The sequence below is a fragment of the Trichoderma evansii genome (assembly GCF_050947405.1).
Source record: "Trichoderma evansii strain SZMC 28006 chromosome Unknown GGI43scaffold_9, whole genome shotgun sequence".
Lineage (NCBI taxonomy): Eukaryota > Fungi > Ascomycota > Sordariomycetes > Hypocreales > Hypocreaceae > Trichoderma > Trichoderma evansii.
In genome coordinates, this window is record NW_028145197.1 from 745,142 (window position 1) to 763,555 (window position 18,414).

General features: G+C 45.6%; 7 protein-coding genes across 7 annotated transcripts; 1 reads left to right on the plus strand and 6 right to left on the minus strand.

The window, feature by feature from the left end:
• Window positions 1–224: 224 nt before the first annotated feature.
• Window positions 225–3,953, plus strand: GGI43DRAFT_383599 (uncharacterized protein; the record flags this gene model as incomplete). The annotated part of the gene is made up of 6 exons (XM_083203408.1): window positions 225–1,857; window positions 1,919–2,101; window positions 2,217–2,276; window positions 2,337–2,384; window positions 2,451–2,606; window positions 2,662–3,953. The coding sequence occupies 6 exons, from the start codon at window positions 225–227 to the stop codon at window positions 3,951–3,953; spliced, it is 3,372 nt and encodes a 1,123-aa protein (XP_083060952.1).
• Window positions 3,954–5,594: 1,641 nt separating this feature from the next.
• On the minus strand, window positions 5,595–6,409 carry GGI43DRAFT_404426 (uncharacterized protein). Its single transcript, XM_083205923.1, has 2 exons — window positions 6,368–6,409; window positions 5,595–6,312 (listed from the first exon to the last, which is right to left on the minus strand). Exon 2 carries the CDS (start codon window positions 5,886–5,888, stop codon window positions 5,622–5,624), a length of 267 nt encoding a protein of 88 aa, XP_083060953.1. The 5' UTR covers window positions 5,889–6,312; window positions 6,368–6,409; the 3' UTR covers window positions 5,595–5,621.
• Window positions 6,410–6,479: 70 nt separating this feature from the next.
• On the minus strand, window positions 6,480–7,332 carry GGI43DRAFT_372322 (uncharacterized protein). Its single transcript, XM_083202569.1, has 3 exons — window positions 7,267–7,332; window positions 7,137–7,215; window positions 6,480–6,831 (listed from the first exon to the last, which is right to left on the minus strand). The coding sequence occupies exons 2-3, from the start codon at window positions 7,178–7,180 to the stop codon at window positions 6,588–6,590; spliced, it is 288 nt and encodes a 95-aa protein (XP_083060954.1). The 5' UTR covers window positions 7,181–7,215; window positions 7,267–7,332; the 3' UTR covers window positions 6,480–6,587.
• A 378-nt stretch (window positions 7,333–7,710) lies between these two features.
• Window positions 7,711–10,659, minus strand: GGI43DRAFT_404429 (major facilitator superfamily domain-containing protein). The gene is made up of 11 exons (XM_083205924.1): window positions 10,502–10,659; window positions 9,812–10,433; window positions 9,699–9,741; window positions 9,478–9,641; window positions 9,222–9,416; window positions 8,894–9,069; window positions 8,761–8,838; window positions 8,480–8,686; window positions 8,351–8,418; window positions 8,197–8,292; window positions 7,711–8,141 (listed from the first exon to the last, which is right to left on the minus strand). Exons 2-11 carry the CDS (start codon window positions 10,058–10,060, stop codon window positions 7,960–7,962), a joined length of 1,458 nt encoding a protein of 485 aa, XP_083060955.1. The 5' UTR covers window positions 10,061–10,433; window positions 10,502–10,659; the 3' UTR covers window positions 7,711–7,959.
• Window positions 10,660–10,934: 275 nt separating this feature from the next.
• GGI43DRAFT_404433 (uncharacterized protein) lies at window positions 10,935–12,422 on the minus strand. Its single transcript, XM_083205925.1, has one exon. It carries the CDS (start codon window positions 12,315–12,317, stop codon window positions 11,394–11,396), a length of 924 nt encoding a protein of 307 aa, XP_083060956.1. The 5' UTR covers window positions 12,318–12,422; the 3' UTR covers window positions 10,935–11,393.
• Window positions 12,423–12,828: 406 nt separating this feature from the next.
• Window positions 12,829–15,205, minus strand: GGI43DRAFT_433959 (cytochrome P450). The gene is made up of 5 exons (XM_083209826.1): window positions 14,674–15,205; window positions 14,525–14,609; window positions 14,376–14,444; window positions 13,682–14,317; window positions 12,829–13,625 (listed from the first exon to the last, which is right to left on the minus strand). The coding sequence occupies exons 1-5, from the start codon at window positions 15,046–15,048 to the stop codon at window positions 13,204–13,206; spliced, it is 1,587 nt and encodes a 528-aa protein (XP_083060957.1). The 5' UTR covers window positions 15,049–15,205; the 3' UTR covers window positions 12,829–13,203.
• Window positions 15,206–16,603: 1,398 nt separating this feature from the next.
• GGI43DRAFT_372388 (Gfo/Idh/MocA family protein) lies at window positions 16,604–18,414 on the minus strand. Its single transcript, XM_083202570.1, has one exon. The coding sequence runs from the start codon at window positions 18,143–18,145 to the stop codon at window positions 16,610–16,612; it is 1,536 nt and encodes a 511-aa protein (XP_083060958.1). The 5' UTR covers window positions 18,146–18,414; the 3' UTR covers window positions 16,604–16,609.

Genomic DNA, 18,414 nt, shown 5'->3' on the forward strand with positions numbered 1-18,414 from the left:
GTCATTTGGTGCCCGAGACTCTGGCTGACGCTCAACCCGAAGCCAGGTCCAATATTAGTTTGTTCGTACAAACGCGTTTCCTTGCTCCTTAGTGAGTCTGTTATTAGTTAATTTGTCGACTCTGCTTCGGCCCCCTCGCATCTCTGCCTTGAACCCAGACGGGCGCGAAAGGTGACCCTGCGGGCCGCTTTTTGCATTTCGCCAGCCGATCCGTTGTTGACAAGATGGAAACAAACATACCTAGCAACTACCAGAACGATGATCAATTAGTAGCGGATACTGACGCTGGAGCGGTCCAAGGACAGCGCACTCTGGCTGAGATTCAGATACACAAACGATTGACAGAGATGAAAAGGAAGCTGAGTCGGGTTGACAAATTGGTCATCAAAATATGTCACTTGAAAGATGAAATTATGCATGATTTGAACAACTTTTTCGAGGAGCTACCGACATCGCTCCCGTATCGCGGTATTCAGGGCGACAACGAGAGTGATGCCTCGGATTTCGAATCTTTGGTCGAGTCCGCAAAAGGTGATGTCCCAGAGCTAGTCACTGCCCCCCATATTCAATTCAGAGCATGGAAAGAACTTGGCGTCCTCAGTAATGTCCGTGCCGGAGCTGCCCCCGAACCCATTGCTGCTATCGAAATCCCAAGCGACGAACCGATAGGGACATTCGAGCCCGGAGCGCCGTGGGACCGGATGTCGGAGATCATTTTTGATGCTTCCGGGCAGAGGCTCAGCCTTCCCGAGAGACTTCAAATAAACTCGCCGCGGCTGAAACTCATGTTGTGTGACTTTGATGCAGCCTTAGATAGCCAAAAGTCTATTGCCTCCAGGCTGCCTCTTACGATTCTTCGGCCGTTCAAGATATTGGACTATCACTATCCCAAAATCAAAAACCGTCTCAAAGAGCTGGAAGAGGAAGACATTTGTAACAACTCCGATACAGAGTCCAGAAAGTCCGCTGCTTCAGGCGGCGTGGGAGAAACTATTACGGCAGCGCCAGACCTGGAGAACTATATCGATGACATTCGCTGCTTAGTTACGTATCTTGATAATACAATTCTACCGTTGAAAAAGAGGTTAGCAGACGAATCAGATGTCGTTCGCTTTTCGGAATTGTGGTATCTGTTCCCTCCCGATTCTTTCATATACGCCAGGAGATCAGACTTTGTGCACAAAGTCTGGCGCGTAGTTCAGAGAACGGGCGGTCGGAGATATATGAGGAGGCCTGATCATATTTCCGAGAGCTCATTCCGATATCAATTCAGTGCATTTGTCGTTGACTGCTACTTTATCGACTTTGACGGAAAGCACTTTGTACCTGTGTTTGGACAATTCGAAATCGACTTCTTCGATGGTGTACAACCTGTCAGCTCGCTGCCTGTATTCCCTCTCCGCATCGCTGAGAAGGATGGCCTTGTACATCGGGAACAGCTTGAGGCTCGAGCCCGGGAGTTTATTGACCATACTAACGTTCGGCATCGATACTACGGCGGGTGGAGCCATGCTAGAACGATTGGCGGGAGGAAGCCTGAAGAGGCCGATGAGAATTTCGATAGCGACGTCATCATTGATTATCCCCGCGCCCTTGAGCATATTCCAGCATGGAGGCCCTCAACTGATGACCCCCAGCTTTATGCTATGGACCATGCCGAACTTGGCCAAATGGGCGGTGCGGCTCAAGATATCGACCAGGACTGGACATGGGATAAGAGACTCTCCAACGAGATATTGGCCAGAGTCAGAAGAAATTTGGCCACTTGGACCAACCCAGCAGACGTTCCTGACCGCGGATATTTGCTCTTGCTTCCTGATCGGGTGTTTGGCTACGTTTTGCGTAACCGTAAATGGGGTAAGATTGATTGCAACCTTCCCACCGTCGCTCTCCCGGTTTAATCTCTAACTTGAATCAGCTTCTCTCCGGGTTGGCAGAACAGACGAAGGCGACCAACCCTTATGTCCTATCATCGCCGTCGATGACCCCTGGAAGCAGCTATACTTGGCGAAAGGACACAAGGAAATGATTCGGGCATTACTTGAACAAAAGTTTCAGACTTCCGTGGAAAATGAAAATATCGACATAGTTAGAGGCAAAGGTGAGACGAGTGAACGCGATTTCCATTCTGGTGCTTCATTGAAAACATTAGCTTGCGGTGCAATTGAGAATCATTCGATCCACACTCAATAGCGGGCTAACTCATGGTATTGTAGGTAGTGGACTTATCCTATTGTTGCATGGTCCACCGGGGGTTGGGAAGACATTCACAGCCGGTATGATGACAAAGAGATGCTTTTGCAGTTTTTAAAGAAAGAAACTGAAGAATATCATAGAATGTGCGGCCGTAGCTACAAAAAGACCGCTATTTTCTATAACTTGCGGTAAGTAGTATTATCGGGATGCCTATCAGTCTTGATTGCCGTTAGCGTTTGCTAAGTTGTGCATAGGCGACCTCGGCGTCTCGGCGGAGAATATAGAAAGCAACTTATCGAAATTCTTTGATCTAGCTCACGCCTGGGGCTGTGTCTTGCTTCTGGACGAAGCCGATGTTTTCCTATCCAAACGGAACAAGGAAGATGTGCTCCGAAACAGTTTGGTTTCAGGTTTGTTTTCTATGTCGCCATCAGTCTGACTTTTGCCCACTGACGAGAGCCAAAGTCTTCCTTCGAAGCCTCGAATACTATCCCGGCGTTCTTTTCTTGACAACGAACAGGGTTGGGGATATGGACGAGGCATTCAAGTCTCGCATACACGTTTCCCTCTATTACCCAACTTTGGACTTGATGGGAACATGCGTCATTTGGAAGAACATTCTTTCACTCACGAGAATGAGAAACCGAGGCATGTTGGCTGATGATGAGGCACTTCTCAAGTATGCCCGCGAACTATATAAGGCACAGTCTTCCAAAGGCCGCCCTTGGAACGGACGCCAGATCCGAAACGCATTCCAGAGCGCCGTCGCCATTGCTGATTTTGAGAAAGCGCCCGGCTCGTCTTTGCGACTCACCACAAACCAGTTCAAGAAGGTTTCGCAATCATACGATGAATTCAACCAATACCTGTTTAGCTTTACCGGCGAACCAATCCTTACGTCAGGAGATACAGTTATTGCACCCAGCAGGCGCGATGCGCAGCGTCATCGTGACAGGGAAGCGTCTGAGGAATCCTTACCGCTAAGCTCCAGCTCTATCTCCAGCTCTGGTGACACTTCGCCCAGAAGATCCCATCAACCAACAGATAACGAAAAAGAGCTGCACGGTGTGCTGAATTCCGAGAATTGGAAGGCTGGATTCGCACCTGAGACCATTCCCAAATTGTATGATCATCCTAAATTGCATGATCATCTACGCCAGACCTTTGGGAATCTGGAACCGCTGCATTCTGCACCTCGTATGCCGTCATCATCCTCAAACCTTGCTACGCAGGAGCAACAGAACTTTCAACCCAAGCAAACTTGGAATCATACAGCGCCTGCCCTAGGTGTTCAACCACAGTCGCCATATGCTCTGCCGGGATGGGCTCCGATCCAGAACGTGGCTCTTATGCCAACCGGCATGGGCTACGGCCCAATGGGAATGCCAATGACAATGCAGCAGCAAATGCAAATGGCAGCGCCATTTCAGTACCATAATGCTGCTATGAACCCCTACAATTTAGGAGGGCTCGGTTCTCCGTTCCAGTTCCCCCCGAATACTCTAGGGGTACCTCTTCAATACTCCCAATTCACAAACCACTTTCAATCCCAACCTGCAGCCCCCCAGCCCACACAACCTCAGTCAAGCCAGCCCCAGCCAAATCAACCTGAATCAGGTCAATCTTTGTCAAACCAGACGCCGTCGGGAAAAGAGTCAAGAGGCGGATTCTGGGGACGACTCAATCAAGATGACGAAACCAGCCATACTAGTTCTTGGCAACAGCCACGAACTTATCGTGGCGATATGAGGTTTTGATATCTTGCTCTACTATTGGTGTGCTATGTGACGGAAGTGTCGCTGGTTCTTGTTTGGTCGCTGGAGAACCTGGTTGTGGGAACCGAGTCCTTGTGATGCGAGTCTCTGGTCTAAAAATAAGCCTCATCGAGCTTGCGATATGACTTGGAAGCGATATGATCATTGGGTAAGAGATGAATGCTAATTTGTGTTCTAAATGCCTGACGATTTTTCAATGCTTGTCGTCCATGTAACCAATGTTAATACGTCAGTGACAATGTTCAAGATAGGGGAGCATAGGTCCATTGGGTAGTGTCATCGATTTTCGCAAAGCATACATTTAATGTATTGAAGAGGCCATAAACAAAATGCAACTTGATTTTTCTAAACAAAGCAATCCATATTATATGTTAAATGAGTAGGGACTTGGATTGCGACTTGGATTTTGTCGGAATTAACACCGGTTCGCTGACTATAAAGCATCCATTTATTAGCACATGTTACATTTTATTCTTCATACGTGTAGCAGAGTGAAAGTTCTGTAGTGAACTACCAGCAGCTGGTATTAAATGCTTGACGTGGATTAGGGCTACCTGCAAGTTCATGCATGTGTAACTCTGGGGGTTGATATGGGTGAAGGTAATGGTTGAAGGTAAAGCTAATCAGCAATGAGCCGATTGCACGCTTTCGTCTCTTCCGCTCAAGGAAGACTTGTGTTTAAGGAAGCAGTCACAGAGTAGAAAAAAAAAAATTATTTTAGAGGCATGCTTACCCATTATTTCCGTGGTAGGCTGCGCGGGTAGATGAATCGGACATCTCGAGGCCCTGTGGAGGGTTTTTACCTAACAAGCACCTGGTAGGTATTACAACTAAGTAGGTGAAACTAAGTAGATAGATAGGTAGACAAGGCCAACGTAGTACATGCACCTATATCTACTATTCAGTATTTGGTAATAAAGATTGAGAGATACGGTGTGTGCTTCTGGTTACGCACAAAGATGGGTGCAGAGAAATTTGATAGCCAAAGTGGATGAGGCAGTGATGGGAGAATATTTCATGATGAGAGTAGAAACGGGTAGAGCTTTATATAAGAGATGGGAAAGAAGGCAACCATTCTGTTTAACATTGTATTGCCAACATGATAATTCTGCTTTGGTCAAAGGTCTTGGCTATTCATCAATTGCCCAGTCAATCGGCTCTAGGGACTAGGGTAAGCTTGAAATCTTATTAATGTGAGACTCCAGCTGCTGTGGATCATTCGGGCTGGGATTCGGCACTTCTGTCTCCGCACACACTTCATGCCAGACGCTTGGGTCTATTCGCTTGTTCCAGGTCCATATCGAAAGCTCAGCCCGACGTCGCCCTGACGGCAATCAATCCATCGCGCAAGTCGAGTGATGAGCTGCCGGCAATGAGTTACTTGCTTAGTGAGCGCATCATATTCTACAGTAGTTAATTTGTTATTGTTTGCTAGAATTGGAGAGCATGGAACTTTTATATCTAATTCATTCGCTATGCCCACGTGAAATTTATCGTGGATATTTGGTGCAGTAAAGAGCTTCGCAGGTTCATGGCATCTGCCCTGCTGTACTTGATACGCATCAATTATAAGGCTATTCTCAGAGTGTCTCTAGCACATACGAAGACGGGTATCATGTATACATGCAAGCAGTTCTTTGCTACGACTTTTCAGAGCATGTGTACCCTTTGTGACGAACAATACATCGAGGGAAGGAATCTTATTTTCTCCTTCAACATTTCTATCGGTGACTGAAGAATCTCAGGTTTGTTCTGTAAAGCCGATGATGCTAGCCGCTTATCCCAGTTACCAAAACGCATTTTAATAACGATTTGGCAGACCACAAGCAAGACAGCTTCGCTCAAGCCAAAAACAATGTCCACATCCTCTTCAATGATTTCAAGCGGAATAACTAATGGTGTATCTTGGTGGTACATGGCCAACAATCTATGAGAAAATAGTAACGATATTATCGACTAACACGCGCGGGATTAGCGTAGCTTAAGGTGGATTCTGGCCTTCTAAAAAAGCGGTCTTATTAGCCTTATCACTTCTTCTTTGTGATACTAGACAGCTCTTGACATTCCGTTGGAGGATTGCACATTTAACTCTTCTTGCATTTCATGTACGTTCGTAATATATTCAACAGCCCGAGATCAGCTGCAGAATGTCGAAAGTCGATCTCTGATCCATGCCCCTCGATTTTTCATTGAAGACCCTTACAGAGGCTCCATCCCAAGCCCGTAAATGTTATGGAACGTACATGTATGTACATGTCCATATTTAAGATGGCCACTAATATCTAGCGGCGGATCTTTCCAGCGCCACAAGCAAGCCACTAGTTTACAAGCATCGACCAGTCTGTTTTGGGCCATGTCAATATGGTGCTGCGTCCTGTCATTCATACCACACGTACCTTAAACACATTATGGCGCGGTTTGGTCAGGCGTTATTGCACTAGACACCATTTTATAGTGCGCAAGTGAACTATTGAAAGGCTCCAGGGCTGTAATAAATAGATGTTTTGGAAATAAATCAAGAGACAACGCTAGATTACATAACCAAACAATTTCGGAGACAAATGATGGCTGACTACTACCAAGTCCATGCAATACGACAAACAGATTCCTTATGAATCACTTATTAGTGCTTAAACCGCCTCTCTGGCCAAATTTCTTATCAAACGCCAGTAGCTGCACGTGCATCCGGGCCTCTGCTTCTTCCTGGCTTTGCGCATGCCCAAAGATAATAGGCGATCGTAGATGGCCATTAACAGGTGCTTTCCCACCTTCTTCAACAAAGCGGTCCATGTCATAAGTTAAATGGACAGGAGCCTGAATCGTGACTTGAATTTTGTCAGAATTGACATCGGTTTGCTGCCTATAACCCAATTTATTAGCAAAGGTATACACTCCGTACATTTAGCTGAATGAAAGCTGTGTAGTGAGTCTGTGGCAGACAGGTATCAAGTAATTGCCCTGAATCCACATTAAAATAGGTATGTGTACATGTGCCTAGCTACATGTACAGAGGTAGATGTAGATGGTGGTAGTGGTAAAAGGAAAAGCCTGCGAGGAATAATCCAATTGTACGCTTTCATCTCGTCTATTTCAGATGTGCATTGAGGAAACAGTTAAAAAGAGAGCAGAGTATGAAAGAAAGGTTTCTATTTGAGATATGCTTACACATTAATTCCGCTGCAAATTATGCGGATATGTGAATTAGACATCTCGAGACGGTGTGGTGGGTTTTGAATGGATGCTACTAAGTAATACTTAGCAGGTGGATGGACAAATTAAACGTTGGTATCTGTACCCTATTTAAGTACATATACTTAGACACTAAAGATTAAGAGAGACAAGGTGTATAGAGAAGATCAACTGCCGGAATAGATGAAGAGAAATGATATGGAAATGCTCCCTGATGAGGGCCGGGTAGGCAGGCTTTTATAAAAAAAAAGGAAATGAAAGCAAAGGCGCTTTTCAACACCATATTGTCCGGTATCCTTCCATGGTGTCTGCTAAAAGTTCTAGATAACATACATGTAGTAGTGGAGATGCATATGCACAAAATGGGGAGCAGCAGTATTTCATTGGGACGGGTACTAAGGCGTAGCCGCTGCCCACTGCTAAGGCGGCGCTAAAAGAGGCCCATAGATTACCTATACATGTGGACGCCGCGCACTCCTCACGGCAGAGCCTCATATAAACTCTACAACGAACCCCCGCGACAAAATACACTGCATTAGATCGCAGATATTGTAGCTCCAAGTGTTTGAAAGATCATTAGTGTTAATGAACTACCTGCGGAAGATACAACAGGGACTATCAGACCTTCTTGCTCTACTATTCTACGATGGGGTAAAAATCGTAGTTTCCGTTCACATTATTCTATCCTTAAGATGGAAGCGAATCATTAGAGTAAAAATGTAACATAATGCGTGTATGACTAGATAAGCTAAAAACAGATTCTTGATGAACAGCCTGGCCAAAATATGAACAATGGCAGTTAGAGTAGGTATCGGAATCTACTATTTCGTACGGGATCTTCTGGATTTACACCATCTTCCACATCCAATTTTTTGTTTTTTCTGCCAAGTGCAATACGTAAAGTCGTAGCAAAACAAAGCGACATAGCAAGCATACCTATATTGATACAAAAGGCTTTGGTATATCGCGGCGAGTCGGAGTCTTAATTTGCACAAGTCAGCTCTGTGATAGACTACTAAATAAGAGGAGATATCACCTGGATAGAAGTAAGATGTGTAGATTGAGCATGCATTACTTATACAGTTGATAATGGCAAGTGCGGCTGCACGTTTGTCCGCTGGCCTCGGTATAACTGTCGTCTGATAAGTCAATGCATTCTCGAGGACTCAAGAGACTACATGTAGCCTTACCGCTTGAAATATATCCCAAACATACCACGTAGCCAGAATAGACTGATCCAACTACGAAACACATGGCGCTTGGGAGCTGTTAATCTCTCTGCAAATCGCGGGTGTCTTCGATGGAGCATCCAAACTTACACATAGCGAGGCGCGAAAGATGTCGTCGACACACCTAAAATGAATGATGCAATAGCGAGTACTGTAGGCAAGGTTATGTGGAGATATCGTTCGCCAGTTTTGTCGGCATGCCAAGCGTTGATAAACAGCATCACAGCCCCAATCAAATAAGGTGGCGTCGTTAAAAGTAGCGTCTCCACGGTGCCTTTACCTAACCCTTTCATAACGCTAGAATCGCTTCTTAGTAAAAAGATGCGCAAGAATATGTGTGACTTCAGCCATCTAGGCTTGGATGCGCTCACGTTGGAAAAAATGTGGTTATGGATCCGGCGGATGTCGAGCCATACACTGACCCAAGAAGCAACCAGACCTTGTAATCGCTGTGAAAAGGAAAATATTAGCACTAGTGATTCCCAAATCCAAGGATCAACTTACAAGAATGCTGCTTTTGCCCCCTTTATGAAGGACTGATGATTGCTGTCCACCCAGTCATCCTCTCCTATATCTGCTTCCAACCTCCACACAGCCAGTTTTTTCTCCTGACTATCGAGCCAAGGCGTAGTGCGAGGCAGGTCCGGGATAATAAAATAGGCAATAATGGCTATCGTGATCTTAAGCGAGCACAATAAGCATCATTCTTAACTAAGAAATCTGAATATATACCCTGTGCGCCTTCAAACCGCCATCTGCCAGATGGCGCGGTACTAAATCGTTGGGTATCCGGCGCAAGGGCAGATATTGTGAATGATCAATAGTGACTTACCGTCATGCATCCCTCAATGATGAAAAGCCACCTCCATGCCGAGAGGCCACGAGCTCCGTCAAGGTTTTGAGTAATTCCCGCCGCAAAAAGTCCTGAAAAGGCGCCGGATAGAATAGAGCCTGAGTAGAGCAGTGCCGTTCGCTTGATTAACTCCTTCCGAGTGTACCAGCATGACAATAGATACAAACAACCAGGCTAGATATACTGTTAGTTTACCATAGAACAACATGATGTGTGCTTCAGTCGGAAGCCCTACAAAATAAGCTGCTTCTATAAGACCAAGAAAAAGTCGACAAGTCAACAAGCCGCCAAAGGTCGTTGTCGCTGCTGTTGCGGTTGACACGATACCCCAAGCTACCATGCAGCTTGGAAGGTACAGAGAAGGCTTTCCGAGTTTGTTCAAGAGAAGATTAGAAGGAACTCGGAGTAAGTCAGCTCAATGATACTGCTACAGAAAAGAAAGGCGGGCCACGAAACCTTGCATCAGAATATAACCAACGAAAAGGATGCTGACTGCTGTCTTAGGCGAAATCAGCACAATGAGCAGTTAAATGATGCTGGCACATGCGTGCGCATTTCGGAGGTATCACCTCGTATTGGTTTCCGTGAAGATTTAAGTCTGTCTGCATACCAGCCAGCTTGGCAGAAGCAATGTTGTTGCGATCGAGATAATTGAGAATGTACATTAAAATTGTCATGGTCAATAGTCTAAAGTCCACTTTTCTGATCATTTTACGCTCCATTAGATTCCTCTCGCTGTCGCTCATATTTTGGAAGGATAATGACTCCGAGGCTCCGGATGATTCTATGTGCGTAGTCTCGCCCTTTGGATCCTCCATGGTGGATATTTTGAGTCGTGTTAATCCCTAAATTGGCAGAAATTGAACGGAAGAACAAAGCGAAGAATAAAAATTGGGTGAATACACATGGATGGCATTGCAGACAAACCATGTAAAGTGTCCGTCCCCCTCTCTACGTTATATTTAAACCCGGGCAACGCCCACGCGGATAAAAGTCCGAAGAGACTGGATCAGATGTGGGAAAATAAAGAGAAACTCTGCGTATGTAGTAGATCGGATATTTAGCTGAACACGGTAATGAATGCCTCATGTCTTAAGCTTAACCAATCATATGATTCTTCTGCTTGCCGGATATTAACGGCTATTTTGCCAGTTCGGTCGATCATGTTACGACATTGGCGCATCTCCTGCTCTTCAGTCCATATTAGATCGTCAAGTGTCTTCCCGCTTAAGCAGCTATTGCTTCTCATAGTATCCTACCTCCATAGCCATAAATGATGAAACGACAGATCTGTCTATTCGGCCAAATGTCTTCCGCTAGGTTATACTTCTCAGCAAAGATATACTGAAGATTAGCCTACCACAAGTAATTGCCTTATGATAAGGTATAAAATAACAAGTCTCGGTGTTACTTTGCCCCGCTAGACGAGGATCTGCAGCGATGCTGGTGGGTGCGGGGATAAGGTTGCTTTCCCCACGTCGGGACGTAACAAGTTCCCTTCGAGCAGCCACTCGCCGCAAGTAAGCTCCTTGGGCTTATATACGATCCGTGAAAACAAATTTTGTCAACTTAAGTATTGACCAAAACTATCCATCTGCCTGTTCACACTTATCCTAACTGAAGTGCAACAATAATAATGGCTTTTTACGAAGCAGCTGCCGCACATCTCCCGGCATAACTAGTGATTAGCATCTATCACAAAAGAATGGCTCTCTTTTATAACACTAATGTATACACGTACCCTATATTCCTAATTTAATATAATCAGCTACATATTTAGGAAAGTATACTTCTAATTTAATTAACAACAGTAGAGTATAAAAGAAAGATAATTATTTGTAGTCAGCATCCTCTTGAGCGACTTTAACCGCTCTTGGCATGCACAACAGGCCCAGGATCATATTATCAAGTTATTGTTTAGAATCCAAGAGAGAGAAGACATGGTAACGCTTTGCTCTTGATTGTAAAAAGCGTTATATAATAATATTAACTTCGCCATGTTATATACAACCATAGGTAGTGGAGAATTCGGGATTCTAAGCAAGCCAAAGTGCTCTCATTATGTGACAATAAACTGCTATTTGACAATGTGTTGAAGGGACTAGATTAACTATGCGATTGAACAGTTGTCAACATCTAGCAACAAGCATGTTATGCAATAACCTGCCATAGCAATACAGCCATATATATGGCTAGCGAGTTAGTGAGTCGGAGGGCAGTGGAGGCCGAAGTTTTACTAGTCGTAGCCAACGCTGCATTAACGGCGGCTGCAGTCCCACTACCAACAGTTCCACTTGCAGTACTTCCAGTTCCAGCAGTTTCAGTGCCAGATCGTGCTGGAGCAGATGATGAAGCAGATGACGAAACAGACGACGAGGAAGGCGATGGTTTAGGACACGCGTTCTTATACACAAACTGCTCAGGCGGGCCACTGCAAGTAGTCGCAGCTCCAGCGTCGTAGGTACCACTCGAATACATCCAACAAGTGCCCGAAGCGTAGGGTGAATTGTCTGGGTTATGTGGATTAAAGACGACGTAACTGCAGGAATCGGCCTTTGCACATTGACTCAAGCAGTCCGATGCACCTTCACTAGCAGTACAAGTGCTAAAGCAGTTATCAGGTGGTGTCGGATACCCGCAAACTGATGCGATAGCAGAGGGCGTTGCAGTCGCTGCGCAACTGCCCGAGGTGGGCGTGCCACTGCCACTGCCGCGGCACACGGGCTGGTCGTAGACAGACAAAGAGGGGTTGGCACAGTCAGAGCTGCCGGCGCTGGCATCGAAGCTTTCACCTGGGTACAGCCAGCAGGTGCCTGTGCCCGTGTAAGGGTTGCCGGCGGCGAAGATGACAAAGTTGCAGGGAGGATGGGCATTGCAATAGTCCCAGCAGGAGGCTTTGCCGTCTTCGGCGACGGCGAAATCAGGACCTGGTGTTGGATAGCTGCAGAGACTGGTAACGAGGGAAGCTGTGCAGCTCGGTGCTGCGGAGGTGGGAGTTGGGGTTGGGGTTGTTTGAGCGAGGACTGGTAGAACGCGCAATAGGGCGATTGACGCCCAGAAAGGAGTGATCTTCATAGTAGCGAGCGTGAATAATAAATAGCAAGCGTGAATAATAAATAGCGAGCGTGAATAGTAAATAGCGAGCGTGAATGGTAGCGAGCGTGGTTTGTCGCGAGCGTTGGGGGCTTGAGTCGAGGAAATTAATCGTGACAAAAAGATATCAAGAGAACCACGTGATACAGCGCCGATTAGGAAATGCCCGAAATCCAATATCCAATATTTTATCCTCCAATCATAGTTTAAAATAGAATCCATTAAAAGAGACTTGAGACTCTTGACCGCCAATATTACTACTAATACTAAAAAGCCAAGAAGGAGAGGGCGTGCACTGCTTTGTATGGGGTGAGTTTAGAGGGGGTAAGTTTAATACCCGTCCAGAGTCGCATGCACCGAGGTTAAACAGCCACGTTGTGAAGGTGGGTTGTAAAGGTGATGAAGATTTTTAATCTAATGTACATCAAAGACTGAATTTCAGAGGATATGAAATCTTAACAGGAAAAAGAAGTTATAATTGAGAAACAAGAAGTAAATTGTTACTGATTGTCGTAAATAGGGGCATCCACATAGGAAGTATCCCTATGTACCTAGGTGTGCAGTTGTCAGCCTAGCTATAGTGTATAAGTAGGGCAGCCATATCGCGTTATAATAATATAAGGCTAAGCCAATTGAACCTATATTTTCAACACTGATCATTATTTGTGCGCTGTCTCACAGAATTGAATCAATAAGTTACTTCAAAGCTCTTTGATCATCAATAAATAACAAGTTGTTATATTATTCATTTATTCCCGTAGATATTACCTATCAATCATGTATCCGCTAAAATTTGGTCTGCAGTGTTATTTATTTGATAAGGAAATTGGCTCTTTAACAATAGCAGTGATACTCGCCAGCTTCAATGTTATTTCTCCTGCCTCAAAAACATAGCCTCTAAACTCTCGCTCGTCACACTCATGGCCCCTTTGATCGTATTCTCCGGTCTTCCCTTGTCATTGACAAGCTTGATCTCAAAATCCTCCAGCAAGTGGATGATAATGCACTTAATAGCTGCGCTCGCAAAAAAGCGTCCTGGACAAGCCTGACGACCAAACCCAAAATGCATTTGCCGGGGTGATGTAGTAGTGAATTGGTCTTTGTACTGAGATTCTTCTGAGCTGCCAAGTCGCTTTTCATGAAAACGGAACCCCTGGAATTCAAAGGGCGAAGGGTAGTGTTCTGGGTCGAGAGAGATCATGGCGGCCGGTACGAGAATGTGCGTGTCTTTGGGGAGGTGCAGGCCTGACGAGAGCGTCACTGGTTTGCGGACGACGCGGGAAAAGGAAGCTGTTTCAGTCAGTAATTTAATTTCCAGGGGCTAACAAGATGTCAAGACTGCTTACTCAAGGTGACGGGATTCAGTCTTTGCGACTCCTTAATAAAACTATCGAGCTTGCTTAGACTGCTTACAAGCAACGCCTGTTTTTCTAGCCACCCTTTCTCATACTTTTGTTTCGCTAAACGGTATTCTTCTCTCAATGGTTCCACATACTCAGGCCGAGCCGCGAGATCAAAAACGATATTGGTTACCGTCACTGTCGCAGCATGCAACGCCGCAAACGCAATCACTAAGCACATATCTGATACCCTCTCATCCGTGCGCGGTGGATTTGCTTTGGCGCCGTTGTCTGTCATCCACTGGATTAAGTCGTTAGGTTTACTGTATTTCTCACTTTCTGCCAGAGCTTGCGCCTCAGCGATGCGGCGCTGTTGTATAATTGGCACAAGAATCTTGCGGGCATCAGCTTGATGACGCCATACCCGACGAATTCCAGGAACCAGGCCGCGTGCCACTATGGGCCGGAGGAGCAAGGAGTAAGTTTTGAGCTCCCACCCACCCACGAAAATGTTGTCGACAAATTGCATCATAGTTCGCAGCCATTCTTCGTCACGACTGAGTTGCGTCCCACCAATCATGTAGGAGACTACGAGGGCCATGGTGCGATACATTTTTGGCCATACGGCTAGCCGGGTCCAGTCTGGAGTGGTTCAGATTTAGATATGTGGATAATGGTGGATTGAAAGGGGGTTACTCGCCTTTGCATGGAGGGAATTCGGTAGCTAGAACGTGCTCAACCTCGTTGTGGATTCCCGGCAGCATGGCACCTGAAGTAATTAACATCACCGTACTGATTACGAAGCACGATGTTCATCGCGAAGGGCTATGGGAACGCAGATCGTCTCACCGATTTGCCTCGTAACGTCGTGCAGCACCGTGTGCGCACCAAGGGCATCCGTAATTTTCAACCATTCGTAATCTCCAATGATACGCTATCAGACCCAGTCAGTCTCTCTTTTAGGTTCTCACACTATCTAAGATATTGAGATGTCTTACTCGTTGACTAGCAGCGTGGAAATCCAACACATCGGTACCCAACGCACTCATCTCCTCTACATAATTCGGACTTAGTATAGCAATATACCCATCGATACCCCAGACTTGGAACGCGCGATGCTTGTACTTGTCGTAACCCTCCTGGAGGATGCCTTTGAAGTCCCGCATGTATCTCTGCGTTGCGGCTGCATAGTCGACATCTGCTCCTAGATTAACGACAGGTGCATCAATACGGGCTCGCTTGAGCTTCAATTGATGGGCATAGTCCGCTAGCCATGCTGCCACGCGGTATAATGGATACAAAAATATTGAAAGCAAAAGTGCAGTCACGGTTATGGGGTGTAAGGATTGCGCTGCAAGGTTGTCTAGACGCATAATGATTAGAGGCAGCAACAGATGAAGGGCTGGTGTTTGGGATCTGGTTTGTTCTCTGCGGCTCTCATAGTTAAGTTTGTTTTCTTAGATCTAGCTTAAAGGTGGCTTGGTTCAGCAAAATGTCGTTTATCGATGATAATAGCGGTGCAGTCCTGGTGGTGTAACGCTGGGATAGGCTCCAGCATGTCCAATCCTCCTGACACTGACTTCGCGAAGAATGATGATTCTTACTGCTGCCATTCATTTATGAAGCATGGGCTATAGCATTGACATTAGTATTAGTCAGTTCGCAGGATAAGGCTATTAGATGGTAATCTCATGAGTACAGTCAGAATGGTGTCAGAAAGTTTGACACTATTACCGGCTCAGCCCGACGCTGGCTCCGCAGGGCGTCACCAAGCAGACCCACCATCAGCGGCAGCCATCTAAGCCTACAAGCGACTGGAGTTTATAGCTTGCTATTGTTGAGCATGGCTACGGGCGTAAGTCTAAAAATGAGAACGAAATGGGGGGTAAATAGAATAGTGTGATGAGCCAATCTCGGAGACTCCCAATCCCCTTATAGAAATTATCATTATGAACTGCATTCACCAATTAGCCAATTTAGATTAGTTTGTCTTTGTCATTAGAAAAAAGCCACACTCACCTATATTCATTGCGTTAGAACACTGAATATGCGGTCAAAGAGCTTTGTAGGACAATAGTATTGATGATATCAGGGCTGATGATGCGGGCTATAGTGTAGGAAAGATTCAGTCATTCTAGATACACCAAGAGATTCACATATCAACCCGTGTCCTGGGAAATTTAACACGCTTTATCATGATGATCATTTTGGGCATTTTATACCTCGGTCTTTGGCCAAATATACGCGAAATCATGAAGTTTGCGACTACTATTACATGATAAAGATTTGACACGACAATTGCAAGATCGCTCTCCGGGCTTAGCGGAATTTCAAGCATCAAAAAATGGGTAGTGGCTGTAGCAAAGTCTACTATACTTACTGAAAATCTCACTGCTGTGGCGCAATAAGAAGACGTATTATTTACAAAAATAAATATGCATTCTTTCTTTCCTAAATTTCACAGTGCTTTTGCATCTATATAGCAACTTAAACCCCCTCTTGTGACTTTCAGAAAATATATCGTTCAACTTCTAACCGACTACTGTGCCCGTCAAGCACTGACCTTGGCGCTAACGGGCTGTGCCGTGACCGCTAAGTCATAATGCGCCTCGACATCTTGGTTGATATTCTCCTCGGTAGGATAAACTGTCGAGATTTGCGGGGGTACAAGCTGATTAGTTGCGTTGAGCTTATCCAAGAGAGTGGTCGTAAATTCGTTGTCAATACTTGGATCGTGGCTTTTTTTACCGTTCATCGCCGTTTCACTCAGTGTATTCTCTTTGTTATTAACTTCAATCTCCGAGATCTTATCTTCTTGTAACTGAGGAGTTGTAGGGGCTAAACTAGGCGGAGTCAATGTCTGGGCAATGCCTTCACTGTGTCGGATGTTTGCTCTTGCTGAGCCATAATCTATCAATGGTTATTATCCGAAAATTATGCGCTAAGACCAGAGTACTCACTTGGGCGCACGACGCCGTCATACGTTAAGTCAATGCTAACTACTGGATTATGGCCTTGCATTCGCTGGATATGCGACGCATATACAGCACTCATGATATTTGCCGGCACGCTATGATCATCCAAGTTTGACGCCAAGTCATCGAAAGACTTCTTGCCTTCAATATAATCCAATGCTTCCCACAGAATCCCTCGCTTGACGTTCTCTGAGTAGATTCCTGGGAGTTGCGAATTGTAACGTCGGTCTAAGTCAGCAACAGAGTAGCTAACCAGCGGCTGTTCCTCATCAAGGAGGTCGTTGTTGCGGAAGACGTGCACCTCAAAGTGGTTATCTGTGCCAATGGTGGCAGTGCTGGGCTTGGATCGGTCATGCTTGTCGTTAGCTTGTCGCGAGTCGATAACAATGGTCTGCATAGGCCCGCTCTTGATTTCGTGAAACTCGTGCTTGACTCTACCGATGCCTTTGTACAGATCTGGTCCGGGTGTGACCCAGCTACGACGAGTGAAACCGTTATGCTGGAGATTGACTTGAGCGAGGCATATCGGCTCATTATCTTGTATAAAAGAGATCTGAAGAGCGGCGTCGATCTCTCCAAATTTCGGCGACAACGTTTGGATGTAGCGATCCGTGTACTTGCATGAGTCGCCGTATGTCTTGTCTCCAAACGCTTTCATGTAATCGTTGTAGTTGAATGTCTTAAGAAACCCGGCAGGTGTCACAAAACTGCTTACGACTTCGATCCTGTCAGGTTTCTTTTCTGCGGTCCACCCAGATTTGACGAACCGGTACACCATATCGAGGAAATGGTAACCACTGTGAGATACCTTGCCGTAGCCGTTATTGAATGAGTGATACTTTTGATCAACAATCTCCGTCGGCAGCCGCCACATACCATCGCAGTGCGTAGATATGATATTTGTAACTGGTGATCCGGATTTCTCAGTGATTTCTTTGATCATATCAAACGTGCAGTACATGCCGGGATGGTATCGGCGGTGGCTGGTGATGAGGAAAAAAGTACGCTTGCGCTTCTGAAGCTCATTATAGGCGGTCAATAAATCTTCATAATCCTCAGAAATTCCTAGTGCTTGGTCCATGTCGTGTATGACATTTTTTCTGACGGTGATAGGCTTGTCCATGATAACATGGAGGCCCTGATTGATTGCCCATAATCCGTAGCTCTTATGCGCAAGCGGTTCAGTAGAAATAACGACACAATCAATCTTAAGGCGAGCAGCAAGATTTGTCAAGGAAAGCGAAACACTTTCTGGCATAGCCCCAGAGAAGAAAGGGACGAAAAAGAGTTCTGCCCCGGGGAAAGCCTTGTTGCGGTGCTCAGTGATTGCTTCCGCATTTTCTTGAATATCAACAGCACCAACGAGCTTTGCTCGGCCATCCCCTTCTAAAGTTTTGAGATGCGGAATATAGATCCGTTTGGCGTGAGGGCCGACGCCGACGAGCAGGAAGCGCGTTGGCTCCTTTGGGGCTTGTTCTTCTATCTTTGAAGGCATTGTTTAAAAGATATTGATTCGAGCCTTTTTATAATTGCCTATTTAGGAAGAAAGCCTTATGCAGCCAAAACTTAAGTAGTACCAATTGAGATCTTGGTAAACTAGATTTTTGTCTTAAATTATAAGATCAAAACATGTGAAAAGAAATACTACCTTAGCTAATAACCCGACATGTATGGAGCAGTCATCTACTAGTCAGAGCTCGTATGGTGCAATAATGAGAATATGCGGGATTGGCATAGCACAGTCAGCCCAATCATGTTGCTCGT